Consider the following 23,744-nt stretch of genomic DNA (forward strand, 5'->3'; position numbering starts at 1 on the left):
ACCTCATTCTTATTAAATGTTTGACATCTACAGTACCTCACTCTTATCAAATGTTTGACAACTACAGTACCTCACTCTTATCAAATGTTTGACATCTACAGTACCTCACTCTTATCAAATGTTTGACATCTACAGTACCTCATTCTTATTAAATGTTTGACATCTACAGTACCTCATTCTTATTAAATGTTTGACATCTACAGTACCTCACTCTTATCAAATGTTTGACATCTACAGTACCTCATTCTTATCAAATGTTTGACATCTACAGTACCTCATTCTTATTAAATATTTGACATCTACAGTACCTCACTCTTATCAAATGTTTGACAACTACAGTACCTCACTCTTATCAAATGTTTGACATCTACAGTACCTCATTCTTATTAAATGTTTGACATCTACAGTACCTCACTCTTATCAAATGTTTGACATCTACAGTACCTCATTCTTATTAAATGTTTGACATCTACAGTACCTCACTCTTATCAAATGTTTGACATCTACAGTACCTCACTCTTATTAAATGTTTGACATCTACAGTACCTCATTCTTATTAAATGTTTGACATCTACAGTACCTCACTCTTATCAAATGTTTGACATCTACAGTACCTCACTCTTATCAAATGTTTGACAACTACAGTACCTCATTCTTATCAAATGTTTGACATCTACAGTACCTCACTCTTATTAAATGTTTGACATCTACAGTACCTCATTCTTATTAAATGTTTGACATCTACAGTACCTCACTCTTATCAAATGTTTGACATCTACAGTACCTCACTCTTATCAAATGTTTGACATCTACAGTACCTCACTCTTATTAAATGTTTGACATCTACAGTACCTCACTCTTATCAAATGTTTGACATCTACAGTACCTCACTCTTATCAAATGTTTGACAACTACAGTACCTCACTCTTATCAAATGTTTGACATCTACAGTACCTCACTCTTATCAAATGTTTGACATCTACAGTACCTCACTCTTATTAAATGTTTGACATCTACAGTACCTCACTCTTATTAAATGTTTGACATCTACAGTACCTCACTCTTATCAAATGTTTGACATCTACAGTACCTCACTCTTATCAAATGTTTGACATCTACAGTACCTCACTCTTATTAAATGTTTGACATCTACAGTACCTCACTCTTATCAAATGTTTGACAACTACAGTACCTCATTCTTATCAAATGTTTGACATCTATAGTACCTCTCTTATCAAATGTTTGACATCTATAGTACCTCACTCTTATTAAATGTTTGACAACTACAGTACCTCACTCTTATCAAATGTTTGACATCTACAGTACCTCACTCTTATTAAATGTTTGACATCTACAGTACCTCACTCTTATCAAATGTTTGACATCTACAGTACCTCACTCTTATTAAGTGTTTGACATCTACAGTACCTCACTCTTATCAAATGTTTGACATCTACAGTACCTCACTCTTATTAAATGTTTGATATCTACAGTACCTCATTCTTATTAAATGTTTGACATCTACAGTACCTCATTCTTATTAAATGTTTGACATCTACAGTACCTCATTCTTATTAAATGTTTGACATCTACAGTACCTCATTCTTATTAAATGTTTGACATCTACAGTACCTCATTCTTATTAAATGTTTGACATCTATAGTACCTCACTCTTATTGAATGTTTGACAACTACAGTACCTCACTCTTATCAAATGTTTGACAACTATAGTACCTCACTCTTATCAAATTTTTGACATCTACAGTACCTCATTCTTATTAAATGTTTGACATCTATAGTACCTCACTCTTATTAAATGTTTGACAACTACAGTACCTCACTCTTATCAAATGTTTGACAACTACAGTACCTCACTCTTATTAAATGTTTGACATCTACAGTACCTCACTCTTATTAAATGTTTGACATCTACAGTACCTCACTCTTATCAAATGTTTGACATCTATAGTACCTCACTCTTATTAAATGTTTGATATCTACAGTACCTCATTCTTATCAAATGTTTGACATCTATAGTACCTCACTCTTATCAAATGTTTGACATCTACAGTACCTCACTCTTATTGAATGTTTGACATCTACAGTACCTCACTCTTATCAAATGTTTGACATCTACAGTACCGCACTCTTATCAAATGTTTGACATCTACAGTACCTCACTCTTATCAAATGTTTGACATCTACAGTACCTCACTCTTATTAAATGTTTGACATCTACAGTACCTCACTCTTATCAAATGTTTGACATCTACAGTACCTCACTCTTATTAAATGTTTGACAACTACAGTACCTCATTCTTATCAAATGTTTGACAACTACAGTACCTCACTCTTATCAAATGTTTGACATCTACAGTACCTCACTCTTATTAAATGTTTGACATCTACAGTACCTCACTCTTATTAAATGTTTGACAACTACAGTACCTCACTCTTATTAAATGTTTGACATCTACAGTACCTCACTCTTATCAAATGTTTGACATCTACAGTACCTCACTCTTATCAAATGTTTGACATCTACAGTACCTCACTCTTATCAAATGTTTGACATCTACAGTACCTCACTCTTATTAAATGTTTGACATCTATAGTACCTCACTCTTATAAAATGTTTGACATCTACAGTACCTCATTCTTATCAAATGTTTGACATCTACAGTACCTCACTCTTATCAAATGTTTGACATCTATAGTACCTCACTCTTATTGAATGTTTGACATCTACAGTACCTCACTCTTATTAAATGTTTGACAACTACAGTACCTCACTCTTATTAAGTGTTAGACATCTACAGTACCTCACTCTTATTAAATGTTTGACATCTACAGTACCTCACTCTTATCAAATGTTTGACATCTACAGTACCTCACTCTTATTAAATATTTGACATCTATAGTACCTCACTCTTATCAAATGTTTGACATCTACAGTACCTCACTCTTATTAAATGTTTGACATCTACAGTACCTCACTCTTATTAAATGTTTGACATCTACAGTACCTCACTCTTATCAAATGTTTGACATCTACAGTACCTCACTCTTATCAAATGTTTGACATCTACAGTACCTCACTCTTATTAAATGTTTGACATCTACAGTACCTCACTCTTATCAAATGTTTGACATCTACAGTACCTCACTCTTATCAAATGTTTGACATCTACAGTACCTCACTCTTATTAAATGTTTGACATCTACAGTACCTCACTCTTATCAAATGTTTGACATCTACAGTACCTCACTCTTATTAAGTGTTTGACATCTACAGTACCTCATTCTTATCAAATGTTTGACATCCACAGTACCTCACTCTTATCAAATGTTTGACATCTACAGTACCTCACTCTTATCAAATGTTTGACATCTACAGTACCTCACTCTTATTAAATGTTTGACATCTACAGTACCTCACTCTTATTAAATGTTTGACATCTATAGTACCTCACTCTTATCAAATGTTTGACATCCACAGTACCTCACTCTTATTAAATGTTTGACATCTACAGTACCTCACTCTTATTAAGTGTTTGACATCTACAGTACCTCATTCTTATCAAATGTTTGACATCCACAGTACCTCACTCTTATCAAATGTTTGACATCTACAGTACCTCACTCTTATCAAATGTTTGACATCCACAGTACCTCACTCTTATTAAATGTTTGACATCTACAGTACCTCACTCTTATTAAGTGTTTGACATCTACAGTACCTCATTCTTATCAAATGTTTGACATCCACAGTACCTCACTCTTATTAAATGTTTGACATCTACAGTACCTCACTCTTATCAAATGTTTGACATCTACAGTACCTCATTCTTATTAAATGTTTGACATCTACAGTACCTCATTCTTATCAAATGTTTGACATCTACAGTACCTCACTCTTATCAAATGTTTGACATCTACAGTACCTCACTCTTATTAAATGTTTGACATCTATAGTACCTCATTCTTATTAAATGTTTGACATCTATAGTACCTCACTCTTATCAAATGTTTGACATCTACAGTACCTCACTCTTATCAAATGTTTGACATCTACAGTACCTCACTCTTATCAAATGTTTGACATCCACAGTACCTCACTCTTATTGAATGTTTGACATCCACAGTACCTCACTCTTATTGAATGTTTGACATCTACAGTACCTCACTCTTATTAAATGTTTGACATCTACAGTACCTCACTCTTATTAAATGTTTGACATCTACAGTACCTCACTCTTATCAAATGTTTGACATCTATAGTACCTCACTCTTATCAAATGTTTGACATCTATAGTACCTCACTCTTACCAAATGTTTGACATCTATAGTACCTCATTCTTATCAAATGTTTGACATCTACAGTACCTCACTCTTATTAAATGTTTGACATCTACAGTACCTCACTCTTATCAAATGTTTGACATCTACAGTACCTCATTCTTATCAAATGTTTGACAACTACAGTACCTCACTCTTATCAAATGTTTGACATCTACAGTACCTCATTCTTATTGAATGTTTTTTAACTTTTAACTATATTTAGACACTACCAAGTTTACGACGTGTGTGTGTGTGTGTGTGTGTGTGTGTGTGTGTGTGTGTGTGTGTGTGCGTGTATGCGTGCGTGTGTGTGTACTTTTAGGTAAAGTAAAGTGGAATTGTGGGATACTTTAAGTTTGGGATTTAGAAGGGGAGCCTATATGTTCCTAGAAGGAAGTACAGTAGACCCTCGCTAACTCACGGGTGTCCGGGTCCATCAAGAAACCCGCGACTTAGCGAGGGCCGCGACTTAGCGAGGTGCTCATTAAACAACAACTATTTTTTTATGTTTCTCAGTCCAGTAACATTCCTAAATGATGGGGTTGAGTTGAGAAATCGCAAGGTTCGGCAACACGTGGCATGATGCATGATGTCGGTAGATAAACATAGAGACGCAAGTGATGAACGTATTCAGTTATTCGTAGCCCGAAATTTCGTTATATAAATGACGTTTTTCCTCAAAATTTTGAAGAAACAAAACGTTTTTAGTTGACTTCTAAATCAATCAAATCAAACGATATATTAATGCGAGAAAGCTTTAGTTATTAATTTGTTTTTGTGGACAATGTTCGAATTCGACTGACGAATCCTGCGAGTCGAATCGATCAATGCACCGTTCACCAGTCAGACGAAAATGGTCGACATGTTTGTTGACTAGCCGAGAAGTGCATACTGAACTTATGAGGCAGTCCGAATAAATAGAAGGCGATTGCTAATTAACATCAAAGTCAAACCGCGACACCTCTTCATCGAAACACCAACGATTTTGAAATTGGCAGGCGTGCCATTTGTTTAAAAAAATACACAAAGAGGAGTTCCGAAAACAATAGGAAAACTAAAGAAAAAATGGGATCCAAGGTGACACCCGCGACTTAGCCGAATCCGCGACTTACGGAGGCGCGAGTTAGCGAGGGCCCACTGTATTTATATTTTGCCTTGTAACGTTGATATATTAATTATTTACAGAGAGCCAGCAACATTGACAACAGTACATATGACTTATATACCATTCCTAAAGATACAGACTCACAGAATCCCGATGGTAAGTCAGTCATAGCGTTAACATTGCCACATAATACACTGGGTATTGCCAAGATATTGACTTAGATAATACACTGGGTATTACCAAGATATTGACTTAGATAATACACTGGGTATTACCAAGATATTGACTCAGATAATACACTAGGTATTGCCAAGATATTGACTTAGATAACACACTGGGTATTACCAAGATATTGACTTAGATAATACACTGGGTATTACCAAGATATTGACTTAGATAATACACTGCGTATTACCAAGATATTGACTTAGATAACACACTGGGTATTACCAAGATATTGACTTAGATAACACACTGGGTATTACCAAGATATTGACTTAGATAACACACTGGGTATTACCAAGATATTGACTTAGATAATACACTGGGTATTACCAAGATATTGACTTAGATAATACACTGGGTATTACCAAGATATTGACTTAGATAATACACTGGGTATTACCAAGATATTGACTTAGATAACACACTGGGTATTACCAAGATATTGACTTAGATAATACACTGGGTATTACCAAGATATTGACTTAGATAACACACTGGGTATTACCAAGATATTGACTTAGATAACACACTGGGTATTACCAAGATATTGACTTAGATAATACACTGGGTATTACCAAGATATTGACTTAGATAATACACTGGGTATTACCAAGATATTGACTTAGATAATACACTGGGTATTACCAAGATATTGACTTAGATAACACACTGGGTATTACCAAGATATTGACTTAGATAATACACTGGGTATTACCAAGATATTGACTTAGATAATACACTGGGTATTACCAAGATATTGACTTAGATAATACACTGGGTATTACCAAGATATTGACTTAGATAACACACTGGGTATTACCAAGATATTGACTTAGATAACACACTGGGTATTACCAAGATAATACACTGGGTATTACCAAGATATTGACTTAGATAACACACTGGGTATTACCAAGATATTGACTTAGATAACACACTGGGTATTACCAAGATATTGACTTAGATAATACACTGGGTATTACCAAGATATTGACTTAGATAACACACTGGGTATTACCAAGATATTGACTTAGATAACACACTGGGTATTACCAAGATATTGACTTAGATAATACACTGGGTATTACCAAGATATTGACTTAGATAATACACTGGGTATTACCAAGATATTGACTTAGATAATACACTGGGTATTACCAAGATATTGACTTAGATAATACACTGGGTATTACCAAGATATTGACTTAGATAACACACTGGGTATTACCAAGATATTGACTTAGATAACACACTGGGTATTACCAAGATATTGACTTAGATAACACACTGGGTATTACCAAGATATTGACTTAGATAACACAGTGGTTATTACCAAGATATTGACTTAGATAATACACTGGGTATTACCAAGATATTGACTTAGATAATAACAACAAAATATCACTATCTATAAATATGATCTCAATAAAAGTTATAGATAATACTACTCATGCATTGTCAAATATTTAGTTAGTGAAAGAAGCATTAACCAATGTAGGTCTGTGGGTATGAATGTCAGATGTATGTTAATTAAATGCTTTTACAGCTCCAGAAGGAAAGCGTTCATCTGGTCTGACGGCTGTATGGGTCGCTAGAAACAGATTTGCTGTCTTGGATAGAACACATACAGTAAGTAGAATAGAAATTTACTGTCTTAGAACACAGTAAGTAGAATAGATTTACTGTCTTAGAACACAGTAAGTAGAATAGAATTACTGTCTTAGAACACAGTAAGTAGAATAGATTTACTGTCTTAGAACACACAGTAAGTAGAATAGAATTACTGTCTTAGAACACAGTAAGTAGAATAGAATTACTGTCTTAGAACACAGTAAGTAGAATAGAATTACTGTCTTAGAACACAGTAAGTAGAATAGATTTACTGTCTTAGAACACAGTAAGTAGAATAGAATTACTGTCTTAGAACACAGTAAGTAGAATAGAATTACTGTCTTAGAACACAGTAAGTAGAATAGATTTACTGTCTTAGAACACAGTAAGTAGAATAGAATTACTGTCTTAGAACACAGTAAGTAGAATAGATTTACTGTCTTACAACACACAGTAAGTAGAATAGAATTACTGTCTTAGAACACAGTAAGTAGAATAGAATTACTGTCTTAGAACACAGTAAGTAGAATAGAATTACTGTCTTAGAACACAGTAAGTAGAATAGATTTACTGTCTTAGAACACACAGTAAGTAGAATAGATTTACTGTCTTAGAACACAGTAAGTAGAATAGATTTACTGTCTTAGAACACAGTAAGTAGAATAGATTTACTGTCTTAGAACACAGTAAGTAGAATAGATTTACTGTCTTAGAACACAGTAAGTAGAATAGATTTACTGTCTTAGAACACAGTAAGTAGAATAGATTTACTGTCTTAGAGCACAGTAAGTAGAATAGAATTACTGTCTTAGAACACAGTAAGTAGAATAGATTTACTGTCTTAGAGCACAGTAAGTAGAATAGATTTACTGTCTTAGAACACACAGTAAGTAGAATAGAATTACTGTCTTAGAACACAGTAAGTAGAATAGATTTACTGTCTTAGAACACAGTAAGTAGAATAGATTTACTGTCTTAGAACACAGTAAGTAGAATAGATTTACTGTCTTAGAGCACAGTAAGTAGAATAGAATTACTGTCTTAGAACACAGTAAGTAGAATAGATTTACTGTCTTAGAGCACAGTAAGTAGAATAGATTTACTGTCTTAGAACACACAGTAAGTAGAATAGAATTACTGTCTTAGAACACAGTAAGTAGAATAGATTTACTGTCTTAGAACACAGTAAGTAGAATAGATTTACTGTCTTAGAACACAGTAAGTAGAATAGATTTACTGTCTTAGAACACAGTAAGTAGAATAGAAATACTGTCTTAGAACACAGTAAGTAGAATAGAAATACTGTCTTAGAACACAGTAAGTAGAATAGAAATACTGTCTTAGAACACAGTAAGTAGAATAGAAATACTGTCTTAGAACACAGTAAGTAGAATAGAAATACTGTCTTAGAACACAGTAAGTAGAATAGAAATACTGTCTTAGAACACAGTAAGTAGAATAGATTTACTGTCTTAGAACACAGTAAGTAGAATAGAAATACTGTCTTAGAACACAGTAAGTAGAATAGATTAAAGTGGACTGCCACTCATGGAAATAGAGACATTTTCATAAAATAAAATAAAATGGGTTCTGGAGAGTGATTTCATTATTTTACATAACTTTTTTTTTGTGATTTCAGAGAAACATCAAGGTAGTTTTATGCCTTTCATGAAACATGCATGCAAACTTATTGTGAACACTTCTGTTTCTTTGTCTGACAGCTACTGATCAAAAACATGAAGAATGAAGTAACCAAGAAGATTCAAGCACCCTCATGTGATGAGATCTTCTATGCTGGTACAGGAATGTTGCTGCTGCGAGATAGTGACTCTGTTACATTGTTTGATGTACAACAAAAGAGAACATTGGGGTCAATTAAAATTTCAAAGGTCAAGTACGCTGTCTGGTCACCTGACATGTCACATGTTGCTCTCCTTAGCAAACACAGTAAGTGTAATTTAGATTTGATTTCTAATAAGTCATTCAAACTATTCTTGTTTTGTGTACTGGGTAAAACCAGTTTCTATTAGTTATTCAGTCTTCACGTTGTGTTGTGGTATAGTCTTGTCAGCTGGATATAACCAGATGATACTGATCTAATTCAGTCTTCACTTTGCATTCTAACCGGTATAGTCTTGTCAACTGGATATAACCAGTTTATACCGATCTAATTCAGTCTTCGCTTTGCATTCTAACTGGTATAGTCATGTCAACTGGATATAACCAGTTTATACCGGTCTAATTCAGTCTTCACTTTGCATTCTAACTGGTACAGTCTTGTCAACTGGATATAACCAGTTTATACCGGTCTAATTCAGTCTTCGCTTTGCATTCTAAGTGGTATAGTCATGTCAACTGGATATATCCAGATTATACTGGTCTAATTCAGTCTTCATTTTGTATTCTAACTGGTAGTCTTATCAACTCGATATAACCAGTTTATACCAGTCTAGAAAGGGCTTTACGTCTCATGGCAGATCTCATGAGATTTGCAAATATGCCTAGCAATGGTTGTCAAGCTTTCATCGTGACCATGTCTGTTTACATGAAAACCAACATATACGTATGAAGAGATAACTACGTTTGGTGACCGTATCCAACTGTAAATCATCATGGAAAGCATTGAAAATTTGAAAGTACCAGAACTAAAGAGCATGTTATGAAAATTTAGCGTGACAAGTTATCAGAAAAATATGCTTGTTTCCTTCGCTAAGGTAGTACACGTTTTCCACACAAGAGAACAATACATGGACTCAATACGTAGTGTTTGCTTATCTCAACCATGATTGAGTAAAAAAAAGTAGCAGAAAACTCAGTCACAAGTCGATTTAAAATACATAGGAACAACTGAAACATTTATAGACGGTCAAATCATTTCTTCTTTTTTTCAAATACAGCCTAAAATGAACGTGAGGGACCAGTCTTGCCTCAAACAATTAATATCATAGTCTCATGTGATCAACTCAACAGTGAAATCATACAAGTACGTTACACTGACGAATTATTCTGTGACCGAAAAACGGCAATCGGGACCACAAATTAATCTACTTTAGGTTGATATATAGTGTTTATGATCATAACACAGTGTAGTGGAACCCAGTACCATATTCTCCCAGGCAGTTATTAGTACCGTATTCTCCAAGGCAGTTATTAGTACCGTATTCTCCCAGGCAGTTATTAGTACCGTATTCTCCCAGACCGTTATTAGTACCGTATTCTCCCAGGCCATTATTAGTACCGTATTCTCCCAGGCAGTTATTAGTACCGTATTCTCCCAGGCCGTTATTAGTACCGTATTCTCCCAGGCAGTTATTAGTGCCGTATACTCCCAGGCAGTTATTAGTACCGTATTCTCCCAGGCCGTTATTAGTACCGTATTCTCCAAGGGCGTTATTAGTACCGTATTCTCCAAGGCAGGTATTAGTACCGTATTCTCCCATGCCATTATTAGTACCGTATTCTCCCAGGCAGTTATTAGTACCGTATTCTCCAAGGCAGTTATTAGTACCGTATTCTCCCAGACCGTTATTAGTACCATATTCTCCCAGGCAATTATTAGTGCCGTATTCTCCCAGGCCGTTATTAGTACTGTATTCTCCAAGGCAGTTATTAGTGCCGTATTCTCCCAGGCAGTTATTAGTACCGTATTCTCCCAGGCAGTTATTAGTACCGTATTCTCCCAGACCGTTATTAGTACCGTATTCTCCCAGGCAGTTATTAGTGCCGTATTCTCCCAGGCAGTTATTAGTACCGTATTCTCCCAGGCAGTTATTAGTACCGTATTCTCCCATGCTATTATTAGTACCGTATTCTCCCAGGCCATTATTAGTACCGTATTCTCCAAGGCAGGTATTAGTGCCGTATTCTCCCAGGCAGTTATTAGTACCGTATTCTCCCAGACCGTTATTAGTACCGTATTCTCCCAGGCCATTATTAGTACCGTATTCTCCCAGGCTGTTATTAGTACCGTATTCTCCCAGACCGTTATTAGTACCGTATTCTCCCAGGCCATTATTAGTACCGTATTCTCCAAGGCAGGTATTAGTGCCGTATTCTCCCAGGCAGTTATTAGTACCGTATTCTCCCAGACCGTTATTATTACCGTAACCTCCCAGGCCATTATTAGTACCGTATTCTCCCAGGCTGTTATTAGTACCGTATTCTCCCAGACCGTTATTAGTACCGTATTCTCCCAGGCCATTATTAGTACCGTATTCTCCAAGGCAGGTATTAGTGCCGTATTCTCCCAGGCAGTTATTAGTGCCGTATTCTCCCAGACAGTTATTAGTGTCGTATTCTCCCAGGCAGTTATTAGTACAGTATTCTCCAAGGCCGTTATTAGTACCGTATTCTCCCAGGCCGTTATTAGTACCGTATTCTCCCAGGCTGTTATTAGTACCGTATTCTCCCAGACCGTTATTAGTATCGTATTCTCCCAGGCCATTATTAGTACCGTATTCTCCCAGACCGTTATTAGTACCGTATTCTCCCAGGCAGTTATTAGCACCGTATTCTCCCAGGCTGTTATTAGTACCGTATTCTCCCAGGCAGTTATTAGTACCGTATTCTCCCAGGCAGTTATTAGCACCGTATTCTCCCAGGCAGTTATTAGTACCGTATTCTCCCAGGCAGTTATTAGTACCGTATTCTCCCAGACCGTTATTAGTACCGTATTCTCCCAGGCAGTTATTAGTACCGTATTCTCCCAGACCGTTATTAGTACCATATTCTCCCAGGCCATTATTAGTATCGTATTCTCCCAGGCTGTTATTAGTACCGTATTCTCCCAGACCGTTATTAGTACCGTATTCTCCCAGGCAGTTATTAGTACCGTATTCTCCCAGGCAGTTATTAGTACCGTATTCTCCCAGGCTGTTATTAGTACCGTATTCTCCAAGGCAGTTATTAGTACCGTATTCTCCCAGGCAGTTATTAGTACCGTATTCTCCCAGACCGTTATTAGTACCGTATTCTCCCAGACCGTTATTAGTACCGTATTCTCCCAGGCTGTTATTAGTACCGTATTCTCCCAGGCAGTTATTAGTACCGTATTCTCCCAGACCGTTATTAGTACCGTATTCTCCCAGACCGTTATTAGTACCGTATTCTCCCAGGCTGTTATTAGTACTGTATTTCTCCCAGGCAGTTATTAGTGCCATATTTTTTGCTCATTATGCACCTTCATGGTATGTTCAATCATGTAGTTAAAATATTTTTTGAAAATCATTTATTTTTTCCACAAATAAATTTGAAAGGAAAAAAATGAGATGAACTCTAATGCGATGTGAGTGTGTATTATATGGTTTCATTCCTGAATGTTTATGTACAAGGATTTGCATACTTAAAGAAGATTGACAGGTATGTTGATTACAGAAGAGTGTCTTTACATATGCAAATGAGCCATAGGCCTCTGTGCAATGACTGTAAATTGTAAGTTTCACAAAACGTGGTCTCAGCCTAGCTTGGAACTTTCTGTAAGTTTCACACAACGTGGCTTTAGCCTAGCTTGGAACTTTCTGGAAGTTTCACACAACGTGGCCTTAGCCTAGCTTGGAACTTTCTGTAAGTTTCACACAACGTGGCTTTAGCCTAGCTTGGAACTTTCTGGAAGTTTCACACAACGTGGCCTTAGCCTAGCTTGGAACTTTCTGTAAGTTTCACAAAACGTGGTCTTAGCCTAGCTTGGAACTTTTTGTTAGTTTCACAAAATGTGGCCTTAGCCTAGCTTGGAACTTTTGCATTGATGGATTTTGACAACTTTATCTTCACTTAGTCTATTATAATCAATTAGGGTGAAGGTCATAAGGTCATAAGGTCATATAAATTGTGGCAACTACTCATTAACGATCGGTTTATCAGAGCTCCCTTTATGAACTTTGAGAGTCACTGAGTCACATGTACCAGTATTAACATAGTGTTCTGTGTATGATGACTTTGATTGTGTCTAAACAGTAAAGCCTCGTCAACAATTTGGCATCAGTCGATCCTCAAGGCTATTTAAGTTATAAAACCTAGATTTTGAAGGTACAAGTATTTTTAGTAAATGAGGTAATGTGTACTATGACTCTTACAAGTGTCACGATGTCACACAGTCAATGAGTCAGGTATGACTGTGCCTTCAATGAAAATGGTTGATATGAGTTCATCAAGGAGTACCATTATATTTATAGTTTTGTAACACACTCGTTTACAATTCTTGACGTCCTAGAGTGCCGTGATGTGGAAATTCAAATTCAGGGAAAATGTTCACTTTTTTATTACGTGTCCACCAACACCAACTGTCTAGCAATGCCTAATACATGAGTACAAATATGACTTCACATCAAATTATAACCCATATAGAGAATGGCATGTGTACCATAATTAAAAGATTATCTAAAGTCTCCACTCCATTGATGACTAATTAATATGGTGACACCTTTATTGGGGGGAAACAAACACGTCTCTATCTGTTGACAGTGTATAACTTTCATCACGTTCCATGGCCATCCCAAAATACCACATTTTCTCTGTGTCTGTAGCAAAGGAGTTATACACAACCAAATGGCAATGTTAAACAAAGGGATTGCAAGTCACAAGAAACAGCTGTTGAAATGTCTGTCGAATTTGAGAGGTTTTGTCAAGAGGAAGAGGTTAAATCATGCAAATTTCCCATTTTCTTGGCTCTTTATTTAGCACACGTTAAGAAGTTACATTGGCATTGGACCGCCCTAGGCATGGCACGTCAGATTACCTAAAATGCAGTATGATTGTATGCAAAGAGATCAAAGACACCAACATACTTTGTTGTTGGTTCTACACATGCATTACATTGTATGCCGTATATGTCACTTTTGAAGAAAATATCTGACGGCTGTTGTCCCTGCTGTCCCAAAGTAATCATTAAAAAGAAGTAAAATTTACTCAGTCATAAATTTATTTGTCTCTTTCTTTTTGCTCTCTTTTTTCTATTTCAGTTATATCTGTATGTAATCGTAAACTAGAGAATTTGTGCACTGTTCATGAGAATATTCGTATAAAGAGTGGTGCTTGGGATGAAAGTGGTGTATTTATCTATACAACCAGTAATCATATCAAATATGCTATTACCAATGGGTAAGTGTATTTATCTATACAACCTGTAAACATATCAAATATGCTATTACCAATGGGTAGGATTGTGACTGATAACTATGAACACCTATACCTCGTATTGCAAAGATAACAACAAGGTTGGACTGGCAACTGGATAGTCATTCAACAAATGAACACCTATACCTAGTATTGCAAAGATAACAACAGGGTTGGATTGGCAACTGGATGGTCATTCAGCAAATGAACACCTATACCTAGTATTGCAAAGATAACAATAGGGTTGGACTGGCAACTGGATAGTCATTCAACAAATGAACACCTATACCTAGTATTGCAAAGATAACAACAGGGTTGGATTGGCAACTGGGTAGTCATTCAGCAAATGAACACCTATACCTAGTATTGCAAAGATAACAACAGGGTTGGATTGGCAACTGGATAGTCATTCAACAAATGAACACCTATACCTAGTATGGATCAGCATGTGGATAAACATGGTTAAAATTGTATAGTTGTGCTATAATGCCATTGGCAGTATTTTTATTAAGTTTATTAAGTTTATTTTAAAAAGACTCTCACTTTTGCTTAAGTCTATACAATTTATGATGTATATGGAACACATGCACTATCAAATGTAAACTTTATGAAATAACTTATTTTTGAAAAGAAGTTAGTACTAGTTTGTGTTTTCTCTTTCTTACAGTGATCATGGTATCATTAGAACATTGGACTTGCCCATCTACATCACAAGGGTTAAAGGTCAAAGTGTCTACTGTCTTGACCGTGAATGTCGTCCTCGTGTGTTGGGCATTGACCCAACTGAATTCCGCTTTAAGTTGGCATTGATCAATCGGAAGTATGATGAAGTGTTACACATGGTACGTAATGCTAAGTTGGTTGGACAGTCTATTATAGCATATCTACAGAAGAAGGGTTATCCTGAAGTGGCACTACACTTTGTTAAAGATGAAAAAACAAGATTTGCTTTGGCATTGGAATGCGGCAATATTGAGGTAAGTAAATATGTCTTGTGTCATAGTTAACACAAAACTTGTCTTTTTGTGTTTTTTCTTTGAGTTGAAATGTGATGGTATCATTTGACATAATCACTATAACTTTGCCATGATTATACAACACAGCACAACACAACACAACACAACACAACACAACACAACACCACACAGCACAACATCACACAACACAACACCTCACAACACAACACCACACAGCACAACACCACACAGCACAACACAGCACAACACAGCACAACACAGCACAACACCACACAGCACAACATCACACAACACAACACCTCACAGCACAACAACACAACACCACACAGCACAACACCACACAGCACAACACCACACAACACAACACCACACAACACCACACAACACAACACCACACAGCACAACACCACACAGCACACCACCACACAGCACAACACAACACAACACAACACAACACCACACAACACAACACCACACAGCACAACACAACACCACACAGCACAACACCACACAGCACAACACAACACAACACAGCACAACACAACACCACACAGCACAACACCACACAACATAACAACATCATACAACACCACACAACACAACACCACACAACACAACACAACACAACACAACACAACACAAGGACCAAATTGCATATTTAGAAAGCCACTCCCTGTCCTTCAGATACAGGGAATCCACTGTCACAATAGTCTTACCATTCAATCTATCATTAGCGTGACTGAACTGATAAGGTTCAGTAGTTTTATAGGCTTGGAGTGGTGTCTGTCTGTCCATCTGACTGTCTGTCTGTCTGTATGTCTGTGCACCTTGCGCGATATTGTGCATATAACAGATGAGAACACCCCTATAAAAATATCCATTGCGCACCAAGTCGCACACTAGATTATTCTAAGTCAAAATACCTGACATTAGAAAGGCAAGAAAATTAGAATTTAAAATTATACAATGTAGGAATTTATAAAGCCTTGTCCTCTCAGACAAGCACAGCTGTCTTTCAAAACACAATAGTATTTACCCAGTCCCATGATGATATAAATTGCAATACTAACTAGTGTTGACAGCCTAGCCTGCAATGTAAGGTCAGTAAATAACCATGCCAGTATAATACACCCAATGTGACTGGGTGACATTACACACTGTTATGTAAGCAATGATCCTATTGGTCATATATGACGTAGTGACCAAATTACATTAATTATTTCACAACATGGCCACTTTATTTTATGAATCAAATGGCCATGTATATGTTGTATTTTATTACAATTGCACACACACAAAAAAACTCTTTATTTTTATGGATGCTTTGCTATGAATAAATTAATGAATAAATAAATAATTACATGAACAAATACATACAAATTTGACAGGTTGCCTTGGAGGCTGCTAGAGCACTTGATGATAAAAACTGCTGGGAGAAGTTAGGAGAAGTAGCATTACTGCAAGGTAACCATCAAATTGTAGAAATGGCATACCAGAGAACAAAGAACTTTGATAAATTGTCATTCCTATACCTTATCACTGGTAATCTGGAGAAGATGAGAAAAATGATGAAAATTGGTAAGTTAGACTATAGTATACTCTAGTATTTGTAAGTTAGCCTATAGTATACTCTAGTATTGGTAAGTTAGACTTTAGTATACTCTGGTATTTGTAAGTTTGACTATAGTATACTCTAGTATTGGTAAGTTAGACTATAGTATACTCTAGTATTAGTAAGTTAGCCTATAGTATACTTTAGTATTGGTAAGTTAGACTGTAGTATACTTTAGTATTGGTAAGTTAGCCTATAGTATACTCTAGTATTGGTAAGTTAGACTATAGTATACTCTGGTATTTGTAAGTTAGACTATAGTATACTCTAGTATTGGTAAGTTAGCCTATAGTATACTCTAGTATTGGTAAGTTAGACTATAGTATACTTTAGTATTGGTAAGTTAGCCTATAGTATACTTTAGTATTGGTAAGTTAGACTATAGTATACTCTAGTATTAGTAAGTTTGACTATAGTATACTCTAGTATTGGTAAGTTAGACTATAGTATACTCTAGTATTGGTAAGTTAGACTTTAGTATACTCTGGTATTTGTAAGTTAGACTATAGTATACTTTAGTATTGGTAAGTTAGACTATAGTATACTCTGGTATTTGTAAGTTAGACTTTAGTATACTCTAGTATTGGTAAGTTAGACTGTAGTATACTCTAGTATTGGTAAGTTAGCCTATAGTATACTCTAGTGTTAGTAAGTTAGCCTATAGTATACTCTAGTATTGGTAAGTTAGACTATAGTATACTCTAGTATTGGTAAGTTAGACTATAGTATACTCTAGTATTGGTAAGTTAGACTATAGTATACTCTAGTATTGGTAAGTTAGACTATAGTATACTCTAGTATTGGTAAGTGAGACTGTAGTATACTCTAGTATTGGTAAGTTAGACTATAGTATACTCTAGTATTGGTAAGTTAGACTATAGTATACTCTAGTATTGGTAAGTTGGACTATAGTATACTCTAGTATTGGTAAGTTAGACTTTAGTATACTCTAGTATTGGTAAGTTAGGCTATAGTATACTCTAGTATTGGTAAGTTAGACTATAGTATACTCTGGTATTGGTAAGTTAGACTATAGTATACTCTAGTATTGGTAAGTTAGACTATAGTATACTCTAGTATTGGTAAGTTAGACTATAGTATACTCTAGTATTGGTAAGTTAGACTATAGTATACTCTAGTATTTGTAAGTTAGCCTATAGTATACTCTAGTATTGGTAAGTTAGACTATAGTATACTCTAGTATTGGTAAGTTAGACTGTAGTATACTCAAGTATTGGTAAGTTAGACTATAGTATACTCTAGTATTGGTAAGTTAGACTTTAGTATACTCTAGTATTGGTAAGTTAGACTATAGTATACTCTAGTATTGGTAAGTAAGACTGTAGTATACTGCAGTATTGGTAAGTTAGCCTATAGTATACTCTAGTATTGGTAAGTTAGACTATAGTATACTCTAGTATTGGTAAGTTAGGCTATAGTATACTCTAGTATTAGTAAGTTAGCCTATAGTATACTCTAGTATTGGTAACTTAGGCTATAGTATACTCTAGTATTGGTAAGTTAGCCTATAGTATACTCTAGTATTGGTAAGTTAGACTATAGTATACTCAAGTATTGGTAAGTTAGACTGTAGTATACTCAAGTATTGGTAAGTTAGACTGTAGTATACTCAAGTATTGGTAAGTTAGACTGTAGTATACTCTAGTATTGGTAAGTTAGACTGTAGTATACTCTAGTATTGGTAAGTTAGGCTATAGTATACTCTAGTATTGGTAACTTAGCCTATAGTATACTCTAGTATTGGTAAGTTAGGCTATAGTATACTCAAGTATTGGTAAGTTAGACTATAGTATACTCAAGTATTGGTAAGTTAGACTGTAGTATACTCAAGTATTGGTAAGTTAGACTGTAGTATACTCAAGTATTGGTAAGTTAGACTGTAGTATACTCTAGTATTGGTAAGTTAGACTGTAGTATACTCTAGTATTGGTAAGTTAGGCTATAGTATACTCTAGTATTGGTAAGTTAGCCTATAGTATACTCTAGTATTGGTAAGTTAGACTATAGTATACTCAAGTATTGGTAAGTTAGACTGTAGTATACTCTAGTATTAGTAAGTTAGCCTATAGTATACTCTAGTATTGGTAAGTTAGGCTATAGTATACTCTAGTGTTACTCTGGTAATATGTATCTATCCATCACCATGGTAACAGTTCTATCCACACATTGTTATTTTCAGCTGAGATTCGTAAAGACACCAGTGGTCATTATCAGAATGCGCTTTATCTTGGTGATGTCAGTGAAAGAGTCAAAATTCTGAAGAATTGTGGACAGAGTAAGTGAACTTATTTGATTAGTTTAGATATCTAGGGTACAAAACAGACCAGACATAGATGAATGGACAGAGTAAGTGAACTTATTTGATTAGTTTAGATATCTAGGGTACAAAACAGACCAGACATAGATGAATGGACAGAGTAAGTGAACTTATTTGATTAGTTTAGACATCTTGGGTACAAAACAGACAAGACATAGATGGATGGATAGAGAAAGTGAACTTATTTGATTAGTTTAGACATCTAGGGTACAAAACAGACAAGACATAGATGGATGGACAGAGTAAGTGAACTTATTTGATTAGTTTAGACATCTAGGGTACAAAACAGACAAGACATAGATGAATGGACAGAGTAAGTGAACTTATTTGATTAGTTTAGATATCTAGGGTACAAAACAGACCAGACATAGATGAATGGACAGAGTAAGTGAACTTATTTGATTAGTTTAGATATCTAGGGTACAAAACAGACCAGACATAGATGAATGGACAGAGTAAGTGAACTTATTTGATTAGTTTAGACATCTTGGGTACAAAACAGACAAGACATAGATGGATGGATAGAGAAAGTGAACTTATTTGATTAGTTTAGACATCTAGGGTACAAAACAGACAAGACATAGATGGATGGACAGAGTAAGTGAACTTATTTGATTAGTTTAGAGATATAGGGTACAAAACAGACCAGACATAGATGGATGGACAGAGTAAGTGAACTTATTTGATTAGTTTAGATATCTAGGGTACAAAACAGACCAGACATAGATGAATGGACAGAGTAAGTGAACTTATTTGATTAGTTTAGATATATAGGGTACAAAACAGACAAGACATAGATGAATGGACAGAGTAAGTGAACTTATTTGATTAGTTTAGACATCTAGGGTACAAAACAGACAAGACATAGATGGATGGACAGAGAAAGTGAACTTATTTGATTAGTTTAGACATCTAGGGTACAAAACAGACAAGACATAGATGAATGGATAGAGAAAGTGAACTTATTTGATTAGTTTAGATATCTAGGGTACAAAACAGACAAGACATAGATGGATGGACAGAGAAAGTGAACTTATTTGATTAGTTTAGACATCTAGGGTACAAAACAGACCAGACATAGATGAATGGACAGAGTAAGTGAACTTATTTGATTAGTTTAGATATCTAGGGTACAAAACAGACAAGACATAGATGGATGGACAGAGTAAGTGAACTTATTTGATTAGTTTAGATATCTAGGGTACAAAACAGACAAGACATAGATGAATGGACAGAGTAAGTGAACTTATTTGATTAGTTTAGATATCTAGGGTACAAAACAGACAAGACATAGATGAATGGACAGAGTAAGTGAACTTATTTGATTAGTTTAGACATCTAGGGTACAAAACAGACAAGACATAGATGAATGGACAGAGTAAGTGAACTTATTTGATTAGTTTAGATATCTAGGGTACAAAACAGACAAGACATAGATGAATGGACAGAGTAAGTGAACTTATTTGATTAGTTTAGATATCTAGGGTACAAAACAGACAAGACATAGATGAATGGACAGAGTAAGTGAACTTATTTGATTAGTTTAGATATCTAGGGTACAAAACAGACAAGACATAGATGGATGGACAGAGAAAGTGAACTTATTTGATTAGTTTAGACATCTAGGGTACAAAACAGACCAGACATAGATGAATGGACAGAGTAAGTGAACTTATTTGATTAGTTTAGATATATAGGGTACAAAACAGACAAGACATAGATGAATGGACAGAGTAAGTGAACTTATTTGATTAGTTTAGATATCTAGGGTACAAAACAGACAAGACATAGATGAATGGACAGAGTAAGTGAACTTATTTGATTAGTTTAGATATCTAGGGTACAAAACAGACAAGACATAGATGGATGGACAGAGTAAGTGAACTTATTTGATTAGTTTAGATATATAGGGTACAAAACAGACAAGACATAGATGAATGGACAGAGTAAGTGAACTTATTTGATTAGTTTAGATATCTAGGGTACAAAACAGACAAGACATAGATGAATGGACAGAGTAAGTGAACTTATTTGATTAGTTTAGATATCTAGGGTACAAAACAGACAAGACATAGATGAATGGACAGAGTAAGTGAACTTATTTGATTAGTTTAGATATCTAGGGTACAAAACAGACAAGACATAGATGAATGGACAGAGTAAGTGAACTTATTTGATTAGTTTAGATATCTAGGGTACAAAACAGACAAGACATAGATGAATGGACAGAGTAAGTGAACTTATTTGATTAGTTTAGATATCTAGGGTACAAAACAGACCAGACATAGATGAATGGACAGAGAAAGTGAACTTATTTGATTAGTTTAGATATCTAGGGTACAAAACAGACAAGACATAGATGAATGGACAGAGTAAGTGAACTTATTTGATTAGTTTAGATATCTAGGGTACAAAACAGACAAGACATAGATGAATGGACAGAGTAAGTGAACTTATTTGATTAGTTTAGATATATAGGGTACAAAACAGACAAGACATAGATGAATGGACAGAGAAAGTGAACTTATTTGATTAGTTTAGATATATAGGGTACAAAACAGACAAGACATAGATGAATGGATAGAGAAAGTGAACTTATTTGATTAGTTTAGAGATATAGGGTACAAAACAGACCAGACATAGATGAATGGATAGAGAAAGTGAACTTATTTGATTAGTTTAGATATCTATGGTACAAAACAGACAAGACATAGATGAATGGACAGAGAAAGTGACATTGATAACTCTCAGTGTTATTTAACACTCATCTATGTGTAACCTTTGACCTATAGAATCGCTAGCCTACATGACAGCAGCAACACATGGTTTACAGGAAGAGGCTGCTGTATTGAAAGAGCAGTTTGACCCAGAGAAAGAAAAGGTCAGTATTTGAGTCTAAGTTTTGTAATGGTAAATGACCCAGGTCAATGAGGGTCAGTACAGATAGTGTAATTATGTAGTAGTGAGTGACCCAGGTCAGTGAGGGTCAGTACAGATAGTGTAATTATGTAGTAGTGAGTGACCCAGGTCAGTGAGGGTGAGTACAGATAGTGTAATTATGTAGTAGTGAGTGACCCAGGTCAGTGAGGGTCAGTACAGATAGTGTAGTTATGTAGTAGTGAGTGACCCAGGTCAGTGAGGGTCATTACAGATAGTGTAATTATGTAGTAGTGAGTGACCCAGGTCAGTGAGGGTCAGTACAGATAGTGTAATTATGTAGTAGTGAGTGACCCAGGTCAGTGAGGGTCAGTACAGATAGTGTAATTATGTAGTAGTGAGTGACCCAGGTCAGTGAGGGTCAGTACAGATAGTGTAATTATGTAGTAGTGAGTGACCCAGGTCAGTGAGGGTCAGTACAGATAGTGTAATTATGTAGTAGTGAGTGACCCAGGTCAGTGAGGGTCAGTACAGATAGTGTAGTTATGTAGTAGTGAGTGACCCAGGTCAGTGAGGGTCAGTACAGATAGTGTAGTTATGTAGTAGTGAGTGACCCAGGTCAGTGAGGGTCATTACAGATAGTGTAGTTATGTAGTAGTGAGTGACCCAGGTCAGTGAGGGTCAGTACAGATAGTGTAATTATGTAGTAGTGAGTGACCCAGGTCAGTGAGGGTCAGTACAGATAGTGTACTTATGTAGTAGTGAGTGACCCAGGTCAGTGAGGGTCAGTACAGATAGTGTAATTATGTAGTAGTGAGTGACCCAGGTCAGTGAGGGTCAGTACAGATAGTGTAATTATGTAGTAGTGAGTGACCCAGGTCAGTGAGGGTCAGTACAAATAGTGTAATTATGTAGTAGTGAGTGACCCAGGTCAGTGAGGGTCAGTACAGATAGTGTAATTATGTAGTAGTGAGTGACCCAGGTCAGTGAGGGTCAGTACAGATAGTGTAATTATGTAGTAGTGAGTGACCCAGGTCAGTGAGGGTCAGTACAGATAGTGTAATTATGTAGTAGTGAGTGACCCAGGTCAGTAAGGGTCAGTACAGATAGTGTAATTATGTAGTAGTGAGTGACCCAGGTCAGTGAGGGTCAGTACAGATAGTGTAATTATGTAGTAGTGAGTGACCCAGGTCAGTGAGGGTCAGTACAGATAGTGTAGTTATGTAGTAGTGAGTGACCCAGGTCAGTGAGGGTCAGTACAGATAGTGTAGTTATGTAGTAGTGAGTGACCCAGGTCAGTAAGGGTCAGTACAGATAGTGTAATTATGTAGTAGTGAGTGACCCAGGTCAATGAGGGTCAGTACAGATAGTGTAATTATGTAGTAGTGAGTGACCCAGGTCAGTGAGGGTCAGTACAAATAGTGTAATTATGTAGTAGTGAGTGACCCAGGTCAGTGAGGGTCAGTACAGATAGTGTAATTATGTAGTAGTGAGTGACCCAGGTCAGTGAGGGTCAGTACAGATAGTGTACTTATGTAGTAGTGAGTG

General features: G+C 35.8%; 1 protein-coding gene across 2 annotated transcripts in view; it reads left to right on the forward strand.

Moving 5' to 3' along the window:
* LOC144439675 (coatomer subunit alpha-like) overlaps nt 1-23,744 on the forward strand; it is an 83,411-nt gene that overhangs the window by 31,226 nt on the left and 28,441 nt on the right. For both annotated transcript variants that reach the window (XM_078128908.1, XM_078128909.1), the window contains 8 exons: nt 5,527-5,602; nt 7,218-7,300; nt 9,004-9,229; nt 14,239-14,377; nt 15,060-15,369; nt 16,758-16,947; nt 19,182-19,277; nt 22,112-22,200. In XM_078128908.1, coding sequence (XP_077985034.1) covers nt 5,527-5,602; nt 7,218-7,300; nt 9,004-9,229; nt 14,239-14,377; nt 15,060-15,369; nt 16,758-16,947; nt 19,182-19,277; nt 22,112-22,200 — 1,209 coding nt within the window. The remainder of the gene's footprint in view (nt 1-5,526; nt 5,603-7,217; nt 7,301-9,003; nt 9,230-14,238; nt 14,378-15,059; nt 15,370-16,757; nt 16,948-19,181; nt 19,278-22,111; nt 22,201-23,744) is intronic.

Source organism: Glandiceps talaboti, chromosome 9 (genome assembly GCF_964340395.1).
Source record: "Glandiceps talaboti chromosome 9, keGlaTala1.1, whole genome shotgun sequence".
In the NCBI taxonomy this organism is placed as follows: Eukaryota; Metazoa; Hemichordata; class Enteropneusta; family Spengelidae; genus Glandiceps; species Glandiceps talaboti.